General features: G+C 43.8%; 1 protein-coding gene across 1 annotated transcript in view; it reads left to right on the forward strand.

The window, feature by feature from the left end:
• The first annotated feature begins 3,203 nt into the window (after positions 1 to 3,203).
• Positions 3,204 to 22,633, forward strand: part of LOC112230445 (inactive tyrosine-protein kinase 7-like) — a 41,180-nt gene continuing 21,750 nt past the window's right edge. Inside the window, exons 1-5 of the mRNA XM_042310886.1 lie at positions 3,204 to 3,657; positions 18,733 to 19,029; positions 19,873 to 19,975; positions 20,268 to 20,452; positions 20,691 to 20,838. Coding sequence (XP_042166820.1) covers positions 3,534 to 3,657; positions 18,733 to 19,029; positions 19,873 to 19,975; positions 20,268 to 20,452; positions 20,691 to 20,838 — 857 coding nt within the window. The 5' untranslated portion in view covers positions 3,204 to 3,533. The remainder of the gene's footprint in view (positions 3,658 to 18,732; positions 19,030 to 19,872; positions 19,976 to 20,267; positions 20,453 to 20,690; positions 20,839 to 22,633) is intronic.

Raw genomic sequence — 22,633 nt, forward strand, 5'->3', positions numbered from 1 at the left:
TTATCCAGACAGAAAAGAGAAATAGGCAAAATAACATTTTGATGTAGAGTGTGGCGTACATCAGGTCAGCCACCGGCGGGAGACTCGTCGAGGCCTATTGACAGACGGAGTATACATAACGAGGCGATGGCTCCATCTGCCAGGTCTCGACGGGCTCTCCGCCCAGGACTAATTGAGCCTGATTGGGGAGTTGGTGAGCAATCAAGGGCTGGTTGCTCACCAGCTGTACAAGCCCCATAAAGCTACCAGAAGGGCAGCACACAGGAGAGGACTGGGGGAAGTAAGGTGACTTCCGTGCAGTTGGAGACAGTGCCCGAGCTAAGACGAGGGTGTTGAGTTTGTGTGCCCGACAGGATACAGCAAGACGGAGCCCAGAAGACGGTATCCCAGAGATGGTCTCATGGGGGAGACTGATCGTTTTCTTTTGATTTATTATTTAATAAACATCCTTGAAACCGAGCTAATCATACTCTGTCCATGTCTGATCTGTGTAAATGTCTTGACCAAACCCCCTGGCCTGCCACAAGTGGTGGAGAATGCGGGCAATCTGATAACATGGTCAGATCAGGGTTGACATTTACACAGCATCAGCCTGGACAAGTTGATAGCTCCATTCATCCGGGCCCAACAAGCACAACAGTCGGTTCAGGAACCAACGCTGGAGGAACAGCGATTACAAAATGTCCGCCTCGTTGAGGAAATCGGGAAGCTGCAAGGAGGAGCGTCCTGAATCACATCCCAACCAACTAACGGAAGACGATGATGTCGAGACCTACCTCTGTACGTTTGAACGGACGGCTCTACGGGAAGGATGGCCAAGGCCGAAGTGGGTCAGTCTGCTGGCCCCGTTCCTCTCTGGGAATGCCCAAAGGAGTATTGGGACCTGAACGACGAACAGGTGACTAATTACGACGGGCTCAAACAGGAGATACTCAGCCGCTATGGGTACAGCCTGGCTCAACTGTTCCACGACTGGAGGTTCGTAGCCGACGCATCCCCCCGAGCAGATGAGCGACCTACTGCGCGTCACCAGGGCATGGCTCCTAACTGATGTATCCACCCTCTCCATCCTCGACAAAGTGGTCCTGGATCGCTTCTTACGGGCGCTACCCCACGACATGAAGAGGGCAGCGAATCTATGCACGCCTCAGACCTTGGAGGGCCTCCTGGAAGCAGTGGAGACGCATCATAACACTCAGGCCCTGCTTAATGGGAGCCGGGACGAGTCAGCGACCCGTCCGAGGGGACGGAAGGACAGCCCCACCGCGGTGTACTCTGAACCCGACAGTCGGCAGGGCCAAAGGACCACAAACCCGTAAAGAAAAGGCTGGGGTAGGGCCGACCCGTCACCGACGACCCCAGGTAGATGGAGACCAAAGGAGGTGTTTTGAGTGTGGCACCCGGGGGCACATTGCCTGGAAATGCCCGGCTTGAGAGGAGTCGATGCCATCAGCTAGCCCCGGAGGCGAGGTGGGTCACGCCGTGAACTATGTCACCTCCTGTTGGGTGCACCCCCGAATCAATCAGCACTATTGGACTCCGGAAGTATGGTTACACTCGTAACCATAAGCCTGTTGAACCAGGAGACTGAAAGGGGTAGGGAGATGTCCATTTCCTGTGTTCACGGTGACACAAATCGGTATCCAACCGTATGGATCAACCTCGAGACGCCACAAGGGAGCTGCCAGATGATGATGGTGGGTGCAGTGCCAGAGTTGCCGGTACCTCTCCTAGGGGGACAGGATTGTCCGCTATTCGCGGCCCTATGGGGGCACGAGTTGAGGAAGAAGGTACGAGCCGGCCGGTTCCACTGGCGCGGGATGAGGAGGGCCGTGGAAGACTACTGTCGCAGCTGCCTGGAGTGTCAACTCACAACCCTGAAAGCCCACTTCCAAAGCCCATTGGTCCCCCCACCGATCATCAGGGTGCCCTTTGAATACATCGCCATGGACATAGTGGGACCCCTGGTAAAAACAGCATGAGGACACAGGTACATCCTGGTGATAGTAGATTATGCCACCCGGTATCCCGAGGCCATTCCCCTACGGGCGTTGGTATCCAAGGGAATCGCCCGGGAGCTGTTCCACCTCTTTCGCTGGGTGGGCTTCCCGAACGAGATCTTGACAGACCAAGGTACAGCGTTTATGTCCCGCCTCATGAAAGAGTTGTGTGCCCTCCTGCAGATCAAGCAGATCCGGACCTCCGTTTTTCACCCGCAGACGGTTGGACTCGTCAAGCGCTTTAAAAAAATGCTCAAACAGATGCTGCGGACTGGGGGAAGTAAGTTGACTTCCGTGTAGTTGGAGACGGTGCCCGAGCTAAGACGAGGGAGTTGAGTTTGTGTGCCCGGCAGGATACAGCAAGACGGAGCCCAGAAGACGGTATCCCAGAGAGGGTCTCATGGGGGAGACTGATCCTTTTCTTTTGATTTATTATTTAATAAACACCCTTGAAACCGAGCTAATCATACTCTGTCTGTGTCTGATCTGTGTAAACGTCTTGATCAAATGGTTTAGACTATGATGAAGGACAAGGAAGACTGTCTTCAATCTTATCATAAACTATTAATGCAATATTGACACGTTAATAACAACAGTGGCACAAACACTATTTGAAGAATGTATCCAAATAACTACATTTTTGCCAGTACATTATGCAGCACACTAATGCAATTGTTCAAACCGCTTACTCTGCCACAAGAGCAATAAAGAAATGTAATAATTTAACTGAGCAAACCAGAAACCTTTCTATATATACATTTAAACAATGCTTTAAAACCATTTAAATATAATACATAGGAAAGTTGTGCTTGACTATGGTAGATGAAGAATCAATCTATCTTTTTAGACTGTTAGAGTATTTATCGGGTCAATATGTAAGTCTATTATGTCTGTTTGTAACAGTGTGTGAAAAATGTGATCATATTACAAATAGTTTTTTAATGGACTCATGGAAGATTAGTCCAAATGAGGACTAAAAGGGAACCAAATCAAATACATCCCGCCACCTCTCCCCTGTAACTATTCCCCAGGTTGTTGCTGTAAATGAGAATGTGTTCTCAGTCAATTTACCTGGTAAAATAAAATACAAATAAAATGTTTGCATAGAAAAGTGCAAACATGTTTGGCCTACTAACGCTACTTTAAAAAAAAATAATTATTTAGTGCCCACCATCCCCTCCCTCTCTTCTCCAAACACCGGAAGCTTCTCATCCAATGTGGGAGCGAAGGGGAGAGTAAAATAAAAAGGCTACTTTCATTCAATAGTGTCGAAGTAATTTTATGTAGGCAGCTTTGTTTCTTTTTGCCATTATCATTAGGGCCCACGTCTTCACATTTACAAATTGATCGTGCAACAGTCGTATCATCGGACGACCACTAGACAAAGCAGTAGTTTCTCGTTGGAGTACTTTTCAGAGGTCTTGTGAAACGCTGATAGTTCAGGTTTTCGCGCTGACTTCCCTTCGTTTTGGGGCTCGTTTTCTTGTGCGAATGATTTAACTTAGTTGTGGCTTACTTTGCTGGAGTTCTATTATGGAGTTACCGTCCACAGAAAATAATGGTTTCAAAGAGAGTAACCTGAACTCGGCGAATAGGCGTAGACAAGGAGTCATGCCGACCATACACACCACGACTCTCTTTCTTATTTTCACCAAAGGTAAGAAGACACCAAGTGGCCACAAGCCCGCCGGGTGTTATACATGTTAAGTTATCTGAAAGTGTGCTTATCGCTCGGTACAATACTCTATACTATAGACTACTACTTCAATGTAACAAACTAGCTTTATTTCAGAAAAATGTTGGTGACTAGAGTAGACTAGAGTACGTTATCCAATAACCCAAGTTGTAAGTGCCCACAAACAAGTTGAAACAACGTTGTCTTGGTTTTTTAAAAATGTAACCCTTTTATTCTACGAAAGGCTAGTGTAATATTTAACGGCAGTAAGCTCGTTGTCACCCACTCCCAAAAAAACTCTATGTTCCAAAAACATAATCAGTGAAAATCGTGCTACCAATTTTGTATTTTTTTTTAATGTCCAGTTGGTTAGTTTAGATAATGTCATGACCAAATATTCTATCCCCTTGAGCATTGGTCTTTGACTTGACAGCATTGCAGGGCATACAAAGAACTGTCTTCCAATGCCACACATGGTAATGCTGCTATTTCCATAACAATATGCATTTTACAGTATGTCATTTGAGTTTAGTAGAACTCATAACAGGACCACGACTAAAAACTGTTTTTGGGCAGAAGGCAGAATAATTATCAATATTGGTTGTCTGCAAAATTCATGTTTGCATGACCTGACTTCAGAAGTTTCCCTACTGCTCAGCTTGATTCAACAGGCTCTTTCATAAAATATAGCCAGACCTGGGCTGAAGAGAGTGGGGGAAGTGACTGGCCTACAGTGAGTGTACAAAATATTAAGAACACCTAACTAATATTGAGTTGCACCCCTCTTTCCCTCATAACAGCCTCAATTTGTTGGGGCATGGACTCTACAAGGTGTCAAGCTTTTCATAGGGATGCTGGCCCATGTTGACTCCAATGCTTCCTACCGTTGTGTCAAGTTGGCTGGATGTCCTTTGGTTGAGGGAGCATTTTTGATACTCACAGGAAAATGTTGAGCATGAAAAACCCAGCAGCATTGCAGTTATTGAGACAAACTGGTGCACCTACCACCGTACCCCGTTCAAAGGCACTTTTGTCTTGCCCTTTCACCCTCTGAATGGCACATATACCCAATCCATGTCTCAATTGTCTCCATGCTTAAAAATCCTTATTTAACTGGTCTTCTTCACTTCATCTACACTGATTGAAGTGGATTTTACAAGTGACATCAATAAGGAATCATAGCTTTCACCCAGGCTCACCTGATCAGTCTGTCATGGAGAGCAGGTGTTCTTACTGCTCAAACATTTTCCAATCATCTCAGAGCTCCAATTCTAATTGGGCAGCACAGGCTGATTGTCAGGAAGGATATGTTCATAGAGATCCTATAACTGAATTATAGGATCCTATGGATATGTTGGTAAGGCAAATACTGTAGTACAGCGTGTAGAAGGGTAATTTAGCTATGCTGCAGGCTAAAGCCGCCTGTAAAAATTTAAGGTAAGCTTGTGCAAAGAAGTGACATGGCTCCAGCTCAATGCTTTTGCTTTGGTCCTTCTGCAATGCCCCAATGTATAACTACAGTATATATTTTTTATCTTGTAGGTAAGTGGAAGTGTGGAGAAACAGTCAGGGAATGGATTTGTATCTTTTTGGAGACATGGAGAAAAAGTGTGTTGGGGTGTTGGCCTCCGGGTCTCTGGAGGAAATGGGACTACATTTGCATGGAAACCCAGGAGATAAAAGCAGCCTGACAAGAGACTTCACAGGTAGTTGAGGGGCCTGCTTGATCTTTAGAACTCGAGGGGGACCATCTCCTTCCATTGTTATGGAAATCAGGATTGGTCTGGGAAAAATACTTCAGAAGCACTCACTGTAATTGCAAAGACAGAAGTAGTATCATTTCACTTGACAAGTCCCTTTGCTCTGATTTGGACTCACATTTTTGTTTATTCTAAACTAAGATGACTGAGAAGCATGCTATGCTGTAGTGTGGTTTTCATACTATAATTAAGTGGAAAAGAGCCCCCAGTCTTATTGGACTGTTTTTAAATGCAAGGCTCTGTGTATTGTTTGAAATATCACCATTTTGATTTCTGGGGCTTCAGAGGGGGAAATAAAAATGTCTTCAGATACTTATACATCAAAACCATATTGTGAGCCCTTTTCCCCTGACAAAGATGGTCCTGTGTCGCGATTAAGATCTACAGTGTATAATGTGAAACATCCTTTGCCTTTAAGTACTGGAATATGGCCTGCTTCCAAGGAGGTTTCAGTTAGAGGAATAGTTCACATTGATTACAAATGTAACTTGTTTTATAGTTATTTGGAGAGTGGTCTATGTACCTGGAGAGCCGGCGATCTAATATTTGGGTTTGTTTACTTTGCTACACAGCCAGTGTTTGGGCTGCTGACGCTAGTATAGATTATTTTCTTGGTTGTATTACCTTTCACGTGAGGTATATTTGTAAGTTGAGTGAACTCTCGTAAACCAACAGCGCCCACACAGGACATAGGCAACGCCACAGAAGGCTATATCACACAGGGCATAGGGGATGCTACAGCCGGCTATATCGCACAGATGAAGTGAGAATAACCAAACACATACAATAAGCTCAATCACCATTTGCAGCAATGGAAGTGCATTATTTTCTGAAACATTGAATTATGCCTATAGTATTCTAATCTTATTTCCAACATTTCATCCAATTTGTGTTGTACTTTCAGAGCTTGTACAAATTTGCTGGTTCGAGCAAAACCCAGTCCTTATTTCCTATACTACCATCTGTTCCTAATGTGTGTGTGTCTTGTTAAAGCAATGGCAACTACTCGTATGAAAGAGAGGGTCACTCTGGTCTATGACACATGTGAGGATGGAGGATAAGCAGCTGTTTTCTTGAAACACATTCTGGATTAGGCGTGATGGCATGTTCTTCTCTCTTGTCGAACTCCTCTGAGGTCTCGTGGGTCTTTGGAACTGTGCCGTTAAATGTCAAGGGTAACCATCACTATTCTCTTTTGGCACACCTCTGGCAGCTGCAGTTTGATCAGACACACGAGTGTTTATTACAGCTGAACTTTAAGATCTGGAAAATATGTTTTTGAAGGAGTTTTTTTTGGGGGGTAGAGATAATAAATCTCACCACTATTGCCCTTTAGTCAGCCAAAGCAAATGGTGTTAGCGGTCAGCCCTGATATATAGGGCATTTATTAGAGAGGGGGTTGATGTATAAAGATTTGTCGTACTATTATTAGAAGTGTAAAAATAAGACCTCAACCTCTATGCAACGTCACACACATACACACCAATGAAATATACACAATTTTAAATGTAACGGTGGAGATTCACAGTTTAGATGAGTAACTGTTAACTGCACAGTATTTAAAGCAAAACAGCAGTGACACTATTTACACTGTCAAAGGTTTCAAAATTACATGGGCAGGTGGGTGTAAAGGTAACATTTTATAATTGAGTCCTCTGATATGGTTGATGCCCAACTCATAGGATGATTGATGCAACTTTATTTGCTTGTTGAGTAAATCTACCCTGGGTCAACCCAGCCGGGTCGTGCCAAGGCATGTTGTAACCGAGGTGCTTGTCATTAGTTTCCACAATGCCCTCCGTATTTGGGGCCCAACCCTGTGCACAAAGACGATGCCAGCGGCGGACATAACTGACGTTTGATCTGATAGCCCTTAATGAGCTCCTAAAATGACAGCCTGGCAGATGTTTGAAATGAATGCCTGTGTAAACCATGCCACCCGTCGTGAGATTGCTCGCCGGCAAAGAAATAGCAGGGCCTTTGCAAGGAGGAAGAGATTCGGCTCATAAGATGTCAAGTTATCTGATATGGAGTGTCAGCCAGGAATGGCCTGAACAAAATGGTGGGAAAAATTGGTCTGTTTTGAAGTGTCTAATGATGAACTGTTCAACAACAAAGCTCAGAACTATTTGATCTCCAGACTCATGGTAGGATGTGTTTTTAAACATTTCAAAGCATTTGGTTTAACTATTGTTTTTGTTTTTTTGCTAAATTGGACGTTCTTTAGAACCAATTTAGGAAACTACATCTGTGTGTGGATCTGTTACTCTGGCATACTTAGGTGCTTATTTAAAAAAATCAAAATGTGTCCCCTTTTTCACTCCTTGATGGAAACAGCTTTGTTGGTAAAAAAAAAAGAGCTATATTTAGCTTTGAACTTGAAGTAGGCTCCTTTGGCTATTTCAGGAAGATCTGTTCCTGAAAACGGCTCCAATTTCCTTTGTGTGGCCAGGAAATGTTGGGTTGAAATCAACAGCTTTCACTGGTTGCAAGGGATTAAAAATGGACGATTGTGTGGAAGATAAATCCCAAAGACGGTGTGAGTCATCCGTTGCAGAATAACTTTGATGACCCAATTGTTGAATGATTCCATTGTCTTTACGTTTTAACGGAGAAGGATGAAATTAAGTAGTCTGTTGGGCATGAGGTCAAACTTAAATGTTTGCCATTGCACACCCTTCATTGCCACTTTCTAGATGAATCAAAATGTCACCCTTTTTTTTTTTTAGACATGCCTTTCTGCCAAAGCTAGGACCTAGAGCTTGTCTTTCAGCTGCATAAGAGCCATTTCCACCATATCAGTCAAGGTGCATAGCCCTGTAACGCTGGCAAACCTCAGTGCTGCTGACTGGGAGAGGAGTGTTTCCATGTTGTAAAGTACACTAGGAAAGCCCGGCAGATTGTCATTCACAATTCCACATAGAGATTTGGCTGCATTTTTTCCCCATTTTTAGAGAGGGATTTCACAATTTATTGAGGACTGATTATGGCTTTTTGATAAGAATATATATATATATATATATTTTAAAGCATGTCTTCAAAATACTTGCATGTAAACCCTGAATAACACACTCTCAGAACTGCTTGGGTTTTGTGCCGAATGATAAGTAATGACATAAGAGTAATTGCTGACGCAGTGTATAAAGTATACACAAAAGTAGTGGTCCAACTGTTTATGTCCGTGCCATCCCTTCATGCTCCTCTAAAATGACGACGGCATGTGAAATGGACAGCGAAACTCCCAGATGAAAAGAACCCTGTCTGACAGAGCCAATCACAGCTATGCACGGCTCTCGTTGAACATGATGAGGTACACCAAAGGCTGCTCAAAAGCCACAGGCTCCAATCATCAAGGGAAACACACACAGACTGAATCCAGGGCAGAGAGGTCACGAGCAGGGGAGAAGAGATGTTTTTACACTTCGCCACCCAAGAACAAGCTCAGTCTGAACCGTTTGAAGAACTAGGGACATGAGTGCTGGTACCTTTTTTGAGTCCCACTGTGGTAAAACAATATTTATTGCTAGATGTTTTGCCAGATTTTTGCCCTTCGCTGCGCATTGACCCTTTCCGGTCCTCTCAAGGGCTGTCTGGAGAGATTTGTTTTAGGGACAATTTTAGTCTGTTGACCTGCCTGGAACCAATATGGAGTTGCCTGGTGACTCTCCTGAGTGCTCTGCAGAGAGAACAAGTGGTTCTTGTTATGAGATCAGAATTTGTGTAATTAAATTGAAGTCCATATGCTTTTCATTAAGCGCCATCTATTTCCAGAAGCGAATTTAGAAATGCCACAACATTCCCAGAGCACCAAAGGCTTTTTAGATTTTATGTACTATAAAGAGAAGCATGTGGAATTTACTGTGGAGGATAGACTAACCTTCAGCACTACACACATTGCCCCTTCCCGCCAATTTAGTTTGTGAGAAGAAATAATTACTTGGTTACTATGCCAACACTATCAACATATGAGGTCTAAAAAAAACTGCTGGGTTGCACAACTGTGAATGTCCCAAGCCTCGTCTCCTAAACATTTCAACATCCTCTGCTGTTGGCCTCCCTTAATGTTTATTGTATTGTGCTGTAGCTTGTGTGCTGTAGGGGTATTGTTTGTTTGTCAGGGGCCCCACGCTTTCTGCGGGTACGCATCAGTCGCTTGCACTTCTCACAGCATGAGGTCAACACTGCCAACTGGCAGGGGTGGAGAGGATGACCCACCCCCACCCACAGGGGACAGCTAATTGCATCGCATTCTAAATCACACATCGAAAACACATACTCTGGATAGACTTCCAAGTCTGAGCTGCCTGCGGCAGATGCCATACCACGGTGGATGAGGGGGCATAGTTGAGATGTCATGGGTTGTAACCTGGCTTTGGTGCATCAATTGTTATTTCTGCCCTGAAAACAGAGAGTAGGCTACTTTATCACCTTCAAAGCCAGTTAGCCAACAGTAAAATGAAAGCCCCAAGGCTCACATGAGAAAAGTGGCTGAACCCCTGACTCTTCCAGGGCCGGAAACTTGGCTCTGGACTCTTAACGATCGAGGTAGACAAAGCTTTTATTTTCTTCTCCAGGAGCATATCAAATTAGGCATAAGTAAAGGCTTTGATTTTTTTAATCAGAAAATGTTAAAATCTACAAGGAAAAGGTCTTATCAGAAATGCATCAAAACCCCTGCCAAATAATATCAACCCTTAGTATTTGTTTTTTGGAGGAATTGTTTACGAGTTTAAAAAAATATTGCCTTGTGCCTCTTAATTCTGTAACCAAAAAGCGACATATATTTTAAAATGTCTCTCCCTCACGAGGAGGATAATGAAAGTTCACAAAATAATAGGTAATGGTAGACCTACCGATTTCAGTTATAGTGATTTTACTGATATCAATTTTACTTGAATTATTAAGTGAATATAACTCGTAATTCTGTTACCAAATTGGTACAATGGGAAATCATAATAGTCACAAATCACAGTTGGGTCACCTGCTACTGTCCTCCCTTCCACTGTCATGTTCAGCTCAGAACAGCTTTGTCTGTCTCATGGTCAAACCAAGAGTGTTAACAGGCTGAGTCTGGACAACCTCTCGCTCTGTCTCGCTCCAGTTAATGTCACCTCTCCCAGCTCTTACTGACCTCTACCCACGAGCCCACAAGCAACCTAACGCACTGACCGACATCAGACGTCTATGGATGTTGAAAAGTAGTTTACATTTGGTCAGTCGACCAGGACCAAATATGAACCTATATTTCACAGGTTCGGGTAGCTCAGTGGAGTATAACTGCACATTTCAGCACCCAAAGAATATCCCACTTTTACACAGGACAATTCATGTGATACTGCTGCAGTTTGCCCACACACTAGTCGCCGCTCAACTCCATCGTACATCGTTGTTTAGTCGGCTAAATAGAGTACAATGTAGTACAGTACAGAAAAATGTATTCTAATACTGTATATAGGTGGTTTAATCAGTTAGTCTTTTCTGTAGTATTTGTCTAAGTCGTGTCATGTAATTACATTTTTTTTAACTGTCATAATCTCCAAGAAAATGACCATGTATGGCCATAGTAAGCTCCCACTCATCTCTGCGCCCACCCCCCTCCAGCTGTTTTGTCCCTTGTATGTGCAGTGAAGGGGCAGGGGATTCTCATATAAATGTTTTGGCCACAGATGGGTATCCATCTCACAGCTGGGCCCCTGCGTTAAATGAAGAACGGTTCACCAAGGATTTAGTCTCATCGGCCTCTGATACAATCGCACGCCATGCTCTCTGTGATGACAGGACAGAAGAGAACAGCTGCAATGCAAACCCATCCTAGGTCTGGTTTCTTATATCGAATTAATTCCAATGAATGTTTTTCTGCAATATTCCAGATGTTTGAATCGCATGAAGTTATTTTGTATATCCTTTTTATGAGCGTTTGTCTGCTTGTTCTCATGTTGTCTTTTTGGTCTCCTTCGCTGTAAACCTTGCGACCAAGCTTATTCTGGACAGGATTTGGGCAAGAGTGAAACCTCTCGCTTCGCCTTTTCCTCTCTGTTTCCACACACACCAAGCCCCTCCCCCTGCCACACCAACAAAGTTGAGAGAACACTTCTTCCTCTGACAAGCAGTGTCAACTCGCAATTTGAGGTTTGGTCCAACAGAATCTGTCAAATGGACACTGAAACACATTGAGACATTTTACTGCAATAAAGAAGTTAACCTTTCTAACGATACCTTTTTAAAAATGTTTCAACTACTCAAATTGCACGCAGAGCAGACACTACTGAAACAGGAGTATCAGTGAACATTGATACTGGAAAATGAATGCTCAGTTTGTCACACGGCATTGCGGTACCATGTACCTCTATCAGCATTTTAGCTACAGAATTATGTTAGCTGTGTGGTCTTTTTATTTTAAATGAGCAGTAAGCATTCAAACATAATTGATATAATGAATTGGCAACTCGTTTTCATTCTGAGAAATAAGGTAGGTCACTTGATTTTTAACATCTGAACACAGTGGACAGGCTAGCATGCTGTTCAAACAGTGGGAGACAGACAGAAGGGTGTTTTCGTAACAATTCATCTGTTCTGCCTTGTTCTTGAACAAATAGATTCAAGTTAGCTTAACTTTAAATAGTAACATTAACCGGCTACTCACTAGCATGTTCTTTTGCCTGAGAGATTGAGACCTGTGTTAATTTTCTGTATGGTAATATCTGCTACAAGAAGTTTGTCATTATTGGTGAATGTACATTATGCATTTGTTCTGGTAAAATGTTTGAACAAAAAGGGGCATTTTCATAGACTTGAAAGCCAGATCAGTGATTATTGCAAAAAAATAATCAGGTGCAACTAGTTAGAGAAATTATATTATTTAGCCTAATTTCACACGCTGTGAATTCATTAGATTATTGCTGACTGTTTGAAATGCGGTGTATTTTACCTTTTTAATTGTACAACAATGCTTATTTAGAGAACATAAACAAAATATCTTGTGAATCGCCCTTAAGTTTGAAAAAAAAATTGAGATGTGATTTTTAGGCCAGATCGCCCCGCCCTATTCTATCCTACTGCCGGGCTGTTCTTTGCTGTGCTCCTCCTTTTTGGGTGGAAAATTGTCATTATTGTCGATTTATCCAGGAAACACATTTAGCAGTTATGATTAAATTGACTCCTATGCCTAATGTAAATTTGTCCAAAGTTAGCTGAGCCAGTCCCTGAAATCATCTTTGACTGAAACGGTGCTGCTAACTAACCAGCTACCTAGTACTGCACACAATGTTGTCTTCCAAAAAAAGCTAGCTAGCAAGTTACTGTAGCTAGTAGTGCTAGCTGATGCTTCCATTGAGTTTTCATGAAGCAGCTGTTCTTCTGCCACGAGTCATTGCAGTAGCCTCCCGAGTCAGCTGTTGTGCTCAGCTGACCCAACGATACGATTACGGGGAGAAACATGCTGATCCTGCGGACTGATTTCTGATATGAGTTCTTTTTAATTGTGGGTCTGCGTGCCTACAACTTCAGGGGAATTTAGACAGACCAATGCAAGCTTTTTGTGTCATTCATGTCAGTAAGCTAGTTACAACAGTTAGCTACATAGCTGATCAAGTCACTGCAATGGCAACCAACATCCTTGCGCAGCCTTTGTGCAGGAGATAGCCACTGGTTTATTTAAACATTTTTGCGTACTATTAAATCACTCAAAGTTTGTAATAACTTTGCTCACTAGTTAATCTGTCTTTCTTGGAATGTCATGTCATACAAGAGCACAGTGATGTCAAATTAGGAACTATGTTTGAATTTTAAATGTTTTAAAATGAGTTCCACGTCCTACATGACAGACTGGTTGAGGAACGTGAGTCGTGGGGGAGTCTCCCAAAAACCAAATCACTGGTACCCTGCACCGTGGCCCTTATCAGAGTGGATTCACCGTCTCCCCTTTTGCCTGTCACTCTGGACTGTGTTATTAAACGGAGGGTGACTTGCTCCTACTGCAGGCCCCAACTGGTTCATCTCAGTATCTGCGGGCATTTCAGAGCGGGCACCTGTTTAGCCATGTCCAGCTTGACACTGTCCCTCAACGTGGGAGCAGCTGCATAAACTTCCAACTTCCTGCTGTTCCGGACCCTCTGATTGGCCTTGTGAACACCTACCTACCCCCTTCGACTCCCTGTTTGTTTGAGGGATCCAGGCCCAGTGTGATACCGCAGGCCCAACTGCCTTGCCCGACTATTAGGCCGTTCTGGACTATTAGGTTACCCCAGGGAAATCAGCAGCTGAACGTGATGTGCTTTAATATTTTTATTTTACCTTTATTTTACTAGGCAAGTCAGTTAAGAACAAATTCTTATTTTCAATGACTGCCTAGGAACAGTGGGTTAACTGCCTGTTCAGGGGCAGAACGACAGATTTTGTACCTCGTCAGCTCGGGGATTTGAACTTGCAACCTTTTGGTTACTAGTCCAATGCTCTAACCACTAGGCTACCCTGCCGCCCCAATATGTTGCCTTCTTGCCGTTGACAGTCACGCAGCTTGATGACTTAAATAGCTTTTCGCATGCTCCCATGGCGTTGTCTCAAGTGGATGAGATGAGGACAATGGGAGATCCAGTTTCCACTGTTGTGTATCTGCATAACGATGCTCCTCAGCCTTGTGGACCGTGGGTATGGTGAAACACACCTCAGTAAAAGTTATGGCAAGCGTACGTACAATGCTGTTGTCATTTATGGACACCCCTTGTGGTGGGTCATATTTCACAGAGTGGTTTTGTTTTAATGGCTCAATTTAATACTTGGCTCCTTTAGTGGACAGGTGGTCCAAATCAACGCTACACAATTGTTAAGTGGGAGTCTGCTCGCGTCCATGGAGTCATCCTTACGCCTGATGTATAGCACCAAAATAGGTCAGTTTGAAGTTACCACAGCGGAAGCCCACAAATATAAGGTAACATTCTCATTTTTATTCTACAGTTTGCCATTGTGGTATCTCCCAGTCTTCACGTTCCACAGCGTTCTGTATCTTGTGAATTAAACCTAAAATATTTCTGTGCCCATCTTTCCCTGCCTACAGTCAATAGCGCTTGGTGGGAGGTCCGTGCATCTGCAATGAAGCCTCGTAGGTATCTTCAAATGGAACCAGTCACAGGCCCAGTATCTTTACACCAAAGGGTCATTGACCGTTGTGCATCAAAGCCCTCCTTTGTGCGAGCGAGGGAGAAACCACATGAGTTTTTTTTTTAACAGAGCCAAGTTGATCTTTGAGACAAGTAGGGTACCGCTATACGAGCTGGAAGAGGAAGACCAGTGCCCTAAAGCTCCGGGTGCATAACTTATACCGAATGAAAGAGTTTACAACTCGACCGATCCAACGCATGTAACAACAATTGATGCCTCAACTTATTTGCTTCCCTGCTTGGTGCACGATTTGCGTCTTAAGGTTCACATGAATATTGATTTTAGCTCGATCTTGGGAGGGAGGTTGTGTTTGTCGCTCAGATCCCAGTTGTGATGTAATGTACAGCGTTTTATGCAGCAACAGCTTCCATTTGTGGTTCATGTTTCAGCCAATCAGGTTTGCTTACACTCGGTTAGTATAGTTCCACTGCTCCAGCAACTATGAATGCCACCTTTGTCACTTTAAATTCCTGCCCTGGAATCAAGGAAGAGGTTTGGAATGTGCCAGTGCCAGGCATTTCTGCAGAGGCTAGGGTCCTCACCTAGACACTGATTTTTCTAGACACTTTTAAATGTGGAAGACCCTTGTCATTCCTGATATCTCAGAGAATCTCATGATTTGAAATTCAATATAAAATAAAGCCTACTGGACTCCAATGGTTCGTCATGATGCTCTGGTAAATGTACCATCTCTGGTCAAACAATTCTTTACATGAAACAAATGTTCGAGGCATCATCCTCACAACCTTGTTTAGCTACACTCTGCACAGTTGATGCCGTGCAACATAGCGAGTCACCACATGTCTGTTTGTTCAATTTGTTTGGAGAGTAAATTTCCCCAGAGTCCACCCAGAAGAGGCGACAAACAGACTGACGCTCGCTGGAGGCCACACGAACACTCGCCCGGTTTATTTTCCCGTGGAAAAAGTGCAGGAAAGATGTACACATACAACCCCTGAACTGTCCACTGCATATTCATGCGGGGAAAGAAAACACCCAACTGTGGTGGGGTGGGGGCTAGGTTTCTCTGTGGCTGCTTATGATAAAAGTGTCACTATTCTTTTGTTTTCTGAGAGAATGTCTGAATCAATCAATCAAATGTATTTATAAAGCCCTTCTTACATCAGCTGATGTCACAAAAGGCTGTACAGAAACCCTAAACAGAAAGCATTGCAGGTGTAGAAGCACGGTGGCTAGGAAAAACTCAGACTATGAGGGTTGGCCAGTACTCTTCTGGAGATTATAACAGAACATGGCCAAGATGTTCATAGATGACCAGCAGGTTCAAATAATAATAATCACAGTGGTTGTCGAGGGTGCAACAGGTCAGCACCTCAGGACTAAATGCCAGTTGGCTTTTCATAGCCAATCATTCAGAGTATCTCTACCGCTCCTGCTGTCTCTAGAGTTGAAAACAGCAGGTCTGGGACAGAGAGCACATTGAACTCTATCTTTAAATAGAAGAGATACTTTATTGAATAGCCTAGATTTAGGTTTGTTTATTAATTGCAATGGTTCTTGAATGACACCAACAGGCTCTGTTTGTATACTTGTTGTGACTTGTAGTTTTGAATAATGGAGGTGTGAGTAGACATAATAGCTATAGCCTACATTGCAGCAATGACTCCCTATTCTCTTGTCTGTTCAGTTCTTCTGGGTCTTGGTACCCTCTTAATCAAGAGTATTCTCTGAGAGGATCCTGTCTCCATAGCAGCAACAGGCACAGATAATGGCTTGTCATGTCCCTCTGACTGTGCTAAGTTTGGAATGTGTCCTCCCCTGTAGAGGAGAGAGCTAGTCTCTGTGTGTGTGTGTGTGTGTGTGTGTGTGTGTGTTTTTATTTATTAGTGGACCACAGGATGTGTGTGAGCTAGTACAGAGCCAAAGAGACGAGTCCTGGGGGCATTGTTATTGGGCACCAAGGGCTACTCTCCTTCCTGTAGTCTCAATTAGACTCTCACTAGGTACTTCTAATGATATAACTACTCTAGAAGCAGTGAGAACACAGTGTTGTGTAGTTGACTGGAGTTGTGTAGCTAGCAAGGCTGTGAGCTTTTAATTTTGGATAGAAAGAGGGGAGCATGATAGCCCACCAGAACAAAGAGGTCATTGGACAGGTCGTCATTGTAAATAAACATTTCTCTTAATTGACTTAACCTTTTTTTAAATGAATACAGGTAACTAAAATGCATGGATGTTCAGACACTTTTACTCTGTCTCACATTTGCTGGGTAACCCAGGAGTCCCATTTCATCCAAGGCTGAGGGGTATGAATGAATACCTCATCCTCTTGAAGCCGGGCAGATGCCACTCCGCATTTCATCCCCTTCGCCCTTCACTCTCGACCTGCGATGTGTTGACATTGTGTCCCGTGTGTATTAAAAAGAGACCAAACCAGGTGCAGCCACATTAGAGTTGAACTGTTTAGGTTCTAACTGTTCAGGATACATTCTTGTTTAGTTGTTGTTTCAACCAGTCTCTTGATTCCACACATGTATGTCACGATCACAGCACATTTTTATTGTTGATAGACTTATGAAACAGAACATAATATGGATTCAGTACTCAAACACACACATATAGTATCATATAGTTATTGTTGATAGTTATATTTTGTTTCATAAGTCTATGATGGATTCCCCACACACATATAGTATCAGTTGTCCCCCCCTTGGTAAAACACAGCAACCTGTACACCAACAGAGGCCAAATGCCAAAGTAAGGTGGTATGCATTCCATGGTGGAGTGAGTGAGGGGGGGGGGGGGGTCAATTGAGTGATTGCACAGTGCCCGCCTACCTACAAAAACACTATTAGCTCAGTTGATGAGTGCCAGTCATTCATCCTCTTTGCTCATTATAAGTGTAGCCTACTTGTGCCACCCCCCCCCCTCTCCATGGGAAAGCCGAGGCTTTATTTCCTACTCCCAGTGCAGACTGGTCCACTCCCAGCATGGGCCTTCGCTCGGCCTGGGCCCCAGTAACCAGTCACTGGAGCGAGACAGACTGCCGTCTCAGTCTCAGGCAGTCGTCTGTCTGGATGAATGGGCAGCTCTGAGTTCCAGACAGGCCCTGCCAATCACTGAGGATCAGTGGCACTCTATTCAACGCCTGGGACAGAGAGAGAGAAACAAATCCGTCATTGATATTCATACTTAGTATTACTAGCATTTATTAATTTGAAGGTTCACACGTATTATTCTAGTAGTTTGACTTGATCTGCTTGTGTAACTAGAGTTTTCGCTCACATCTCCCATAGACATAAATTAATGAGTTGCGCAAAAGTCTGATTTGCGCTCAATGTGCTCAATTTGGAATCTGGACATTTTAAATGTCTTTTAAACAAGGACAACCTAGTATAGTTTTAATGTAATGAATGGCTGTGTCCTGTAGGGTGTTCTAATGGCTTATACTGCACCCTTAAAGGGATAGTTCACTTTTATGAAGTTTTTGCTTATTTACAGCTCACCTAGGGTGGTGTTGTATAATCCAAACCACTTTGAAGTTAATTGTCCCAGTGTTTAGCAACATCCCAAATCTCCTGGCCAGTATTTGTTTGTGCATGTAGCAATGCAAGTGGAAACTCATGGTCTTGCAGGAGACGTGGTTATTATTTGGGATGAGAGTACATACCTGGCATGTCACTCAGCAAGGGGAGGGAGGCCAAGGAGTTATGAACCATGTCCAGAGAAGCTGGGGCCCATGGTCTGTCTGCAGCACACCTGGGTGTCCGTCTGTCTGCAGCACACCTGGGTGTCTGTCTGTCTGCAGCACACCTGGGTGTCTGTCTGTCTGCAGCACACCTGGGTGTCTGTCTGTCTGCAGCACACCTGGGTGTCTGTCTGTCTGCAGCACACCTGGGTGTCTGTCTGTCTACTCCCAGCTGCCAGTGGACAAAAGAGCCAAGGGCGTCGAGGGGAGATGGTGGAAGGGGAAAAGCACTGTCCTTTTTCCTTTTTTTTAATGATTTTTTTGAGTTGATGTGCGGATGGCTGAAAGTAGTCTTTGACTTGATCTTGTCAAGGAAGAAAAATATGATGAATAAGTATGTGCATCAAATGCAGGCTTTGTGAACGGAATACTTTTTGGTTTAGCGTAACACGTAAGAGCATAACGACTAATTCCTCTCTTTTCATCCTCCAGTTCTCACCGTTCACGCCGCCTCCTTCCACTTCACCAAGGAGCCCAAGTCCCAGGATGCCTTGCACGGCCGGAGCGCCATGTTACGCTGCGAGGTCAGCGACGCGGAGGGCGTGAGTTACAGCTGGCTGCAAAACGGCGATGCGGTGAATGACACGGAGCGCCGCTTTCGGGAGGGCGGCAACCTCAAGTTTACCTATGTGGACCGGGTGCTGGATGCCGGGACCTTCCGGTGCCTGGCCGCCAACAATGCCACGGGAGGAGAAGAGCGCTCCACGGAGGCGTCCTTCAACATCAAATGTGAGTTTACTTAATTTTACTTCATTATTTCTCATCAATGTAAGCCCTTATCAGTGTTTTGAGATCTCATAACCAAAATACTGTAAAAAGAGGTGCAGTTGTTAAATTCATACACATATATTGATATGACTCAAACTAGCACTAAGCATGGATGGCAGTGTAATAGCAAATGATAGGCATAATTATGTTACTGCAATAATTTTTCCAAATTCACTGAATTGGCTGCACAGCAATTAACACCATATTAGACCTTATGAGGACCTACCTGTTTTGAATATTGACAGTTGCCTTTGCAGCCATAGATTCAAACTTATTGAGTTTTATTTTTCCATATGGAAACTCAATATGTCTATCCTCCCATGTGTGTCTCTACAACCATCAAATGCATCTCCTGAAGCGCTAAGAAAACGCTGCCTCTTACTTATAAAGACTCTTACGAGAGCCAGCCAGTGCTTTCCTTTTCCTAACTCTTATTTCCGCCGGACCGAAAAACGAAATCACGCCTGCGTGAGAGGTTATTTTGAGTGCGGGGCGGACAAAAGTGTCATTTATGTCCTCTACCAAGATGGACCGCTTGTGAAGTTGCAGCGTCTGGCTGACCGTGTCACAAAACAAGGAAGGTCAGCTGACAGGAAAGGGGCCGTTTTGGGAGCCGGCACTAAGTTAGCCGGCCAGGTGTGAATGGCTGGTTTGTTTGTGTAAATGAGCAGCAAGAGGGGGTTTGACACCTTCTTTTTCTTTTTTCCCCTCCTTTTTATTAACCCACCTTGGGTGCTCGCCCTCTACCTTCTGTCTTTTGTTAACACTCACTCAACCTACCTCTCCCCCCCATCTGTCACACAGGGCTAGAGAGTGGTGGGGTGACCCTGAAAGATCCTGCATCAGAGCAGGACATCGAGAGCTCTGCCCCTGTGACGTTCCGGTGCAACATTGATGGACACCCACGGTGAGAAGCACAACCACGGCCTTAAGGTGTCCGCATGCTCCCCTGCCCAAAACTGTTCGTAAGAGTTCATGCATATTAAAATAGACGGGGTACTTGCCGCTTTAAAAAAATTTTTTCAAGCGAACATCTTTTTAAGAGAGTATGTGAGCATACTCGTTCTGCTGGCCGAACTGAAGCACTCTGACGCCCTTACAAGGCCTGACGGGGCCTCAAAACGTTCATCAGTCTCTCCACTTATTCTTATGTGCCAACTCACTCATGCATATTAAGTAGTCATGTCTTCCTCCCCCAGACCAACATGCCACTGGTACAGAGACGGCGTACGCCTGCCGGAGAAGAGCCATCAGATCAACAACAAGGAGCGAACTCTGACCCTGCCCAGTGCCAGCCCAGACAACAATGGCCTCTACTATTGCTGTGCCAAAAATCCAGCTGGGCACGTGTGCAGCAATGTCAACTTCACCCTCGATATCATAGGTGTGTATATGGACAAAGATTCAATAAACAAGAGGTGAGGAGGGATGGCAGTTCCCCCCCCCATAGTTTAATTGCAAAGCAACACCCAGCCCCACTGACATTAACATTGTGACTAGAAGCCAGAGCTGAAGAGAGCCCGTTGACCGGTCTCTTACCTTTCTTATGTACTCTTTGTGCTGTATACCTCTTTCTCACAGTCTCTTCATACCACACACTCACACCCTTACCCTCTGTATAGATAAAAGTTTCCCTCGTCCCGTGGTGATTCCTGAGGACCTGGTGGTGATGAGGAACGAGGAGGCCCTCCTTAACTGCCTGTTCACTGCTGAGCCCCCTCCCACCCAAGAGTGGTACCATCAGGACGAGCTAATCACCAACAAGTCCCGGTAAGACTTTTGTGTGTGTTTTTAAATCTATCTACATACACTACTGTTCCAAAGTTTGGGGTCACATAGAAATGTTTTTGAAAGGAAAAGCAAAAAAAAAATGAATGTCCATGAAAATAACATCAAATTGATCAGAAATACAGTGTAGACATTGTTCATGTTGTAAATGACTATTGTAGCTGGAAACGGCTCTTTATTTTATGGAATATCTACATAGGCGTACAGAGGCCCATTATCAGCACTCCTGTGTTCCAATGGCACGTTGTGCTAGCTAATCCAAGTTTATTATATTAAAAGGCTAATTGATCATTAGAAAACCCTTTTGCAATTATGTTAGCACAGCTGGAAACTGTTGTCCTGATTTAAAGAAGCAATACAACTGGCCTTCTTTAGACTAGTTGAGTATCTGGAGCATCAGCATTTGTAGTTTCGATTACAGGCTGAAAATGGCCAGAAACAAAGAACATTCTTCTGAAACACGTCAGTCTATTCTTGTTCTGAGAAATGAAGGCTATTCCATGTGAGAAATGGCCAAGAAACTGAAGATCTCGTACAACGCTGTGTACTACTCCCTTCACAGAACACCGCAAACTGGCACTAACCAGAATAGAAAGAGGAGTGGGAGGCCTCAGGTCACAACTGAGCAAGAGGACAAGTACATTAGTGTGTCTATTTAAAGAAACAGATGCCTCCATAAGTTCTCAACTGGCAGCTTCATTAAGTAGTACCCGCAAAACACCAGTCTCAACTCAACAGTGAAGAGGCGACTCCGTGATGCTGGCCTTCTGGGGAGAGTTCCTCTGTCCAGTGTGTGTGTTCTTTTGCCCATCTTCATCTTTTCCTTTTATTGGCCAGTCTGAGATATGGCTTTTTCTTTGCAACTCTGCCTAAAAGGCCAGCATCCCAGAGTCGCCTTTTCACTGTTGACGTTGAGACTGGTGTGTGTTATATATATATATATATATTCTCTCTCTCTCTCGTGTGTCAAAAGTTTGGACACACCTACTCATTTTATTGAACCTTTTATTAACTAGGAAATTCTTATTTACAATGACAGCCTACCAAAAGGCCTCCTGTGGGGATGGGGGCTGGGATTAAATATAAATCTAGGACAAGACATCACAAGAGACAACACTACATAAAGAGACCTAAGACAACATTCCAATGTTTTTCTTTATTTACTATTTTCTACTTTGTAGAATAAGTGAAGACATCAAAACTATGAAATAACACACATGGAATCATGTACTAACCAAAAAAAGTGTTAAACAAATTAGATTTTAGATTCTTCAAAGTAGCCACCCTTGATGACAGCTTTGCAAACTCTTGGTGTTCTCTCAACCAGCTTCATGAGGGTATCACCTGGAATGGATTTCAATTAATTTGTGGAATTTCTTTCCTTAATGCATTTGAGCCAATCAGTTGTGTTGTGACAAAGTAGGGGTGGTATACAGAAGATAGCCCTGTTTGGTAAAATGTCAAGTCCATGTTATGGCAAGAACAGCTCAAATAAGCAAAGAGAAATGACAGTCCATCATTACTTTAAGACATGAAGGTCAGTCAATCCAGAACATTTAACCCCTCTAGGGTATGTGGGACGCTAGAGTCCCATCTGGCCAACATCCAGTGAGATTGCAGAGCTTCAAATACAGAAATACTCATTATGAAAACAAAACATATTTCACATAGGTTTAAAGATGAACTTCTTGTGAATCCAACCACGGTGTCAGATTTTGAAAATGCTTTACAGCGAAAGCATACCTTATGATTATTTGAGAACATCACCCAGTTGACA

The sequence above is a fragment of the Oncorhynchus tshawytscha genome, linkage group LG32 (genome assembly GCF_018296145.1).
Source record: "Oncorhynchus tshawytscha isolate Ot180627B linkage group LG32, Otsh_v2.0, whole genome shotgun sequence".
Classification (NCBI taxonomy): Eukaryota; Metazoa; Chordata; class Actinopteri; order Salmoniformes; family Salmonidae; genus Oncorhynchus; species Oncorhynchus tshawytscha.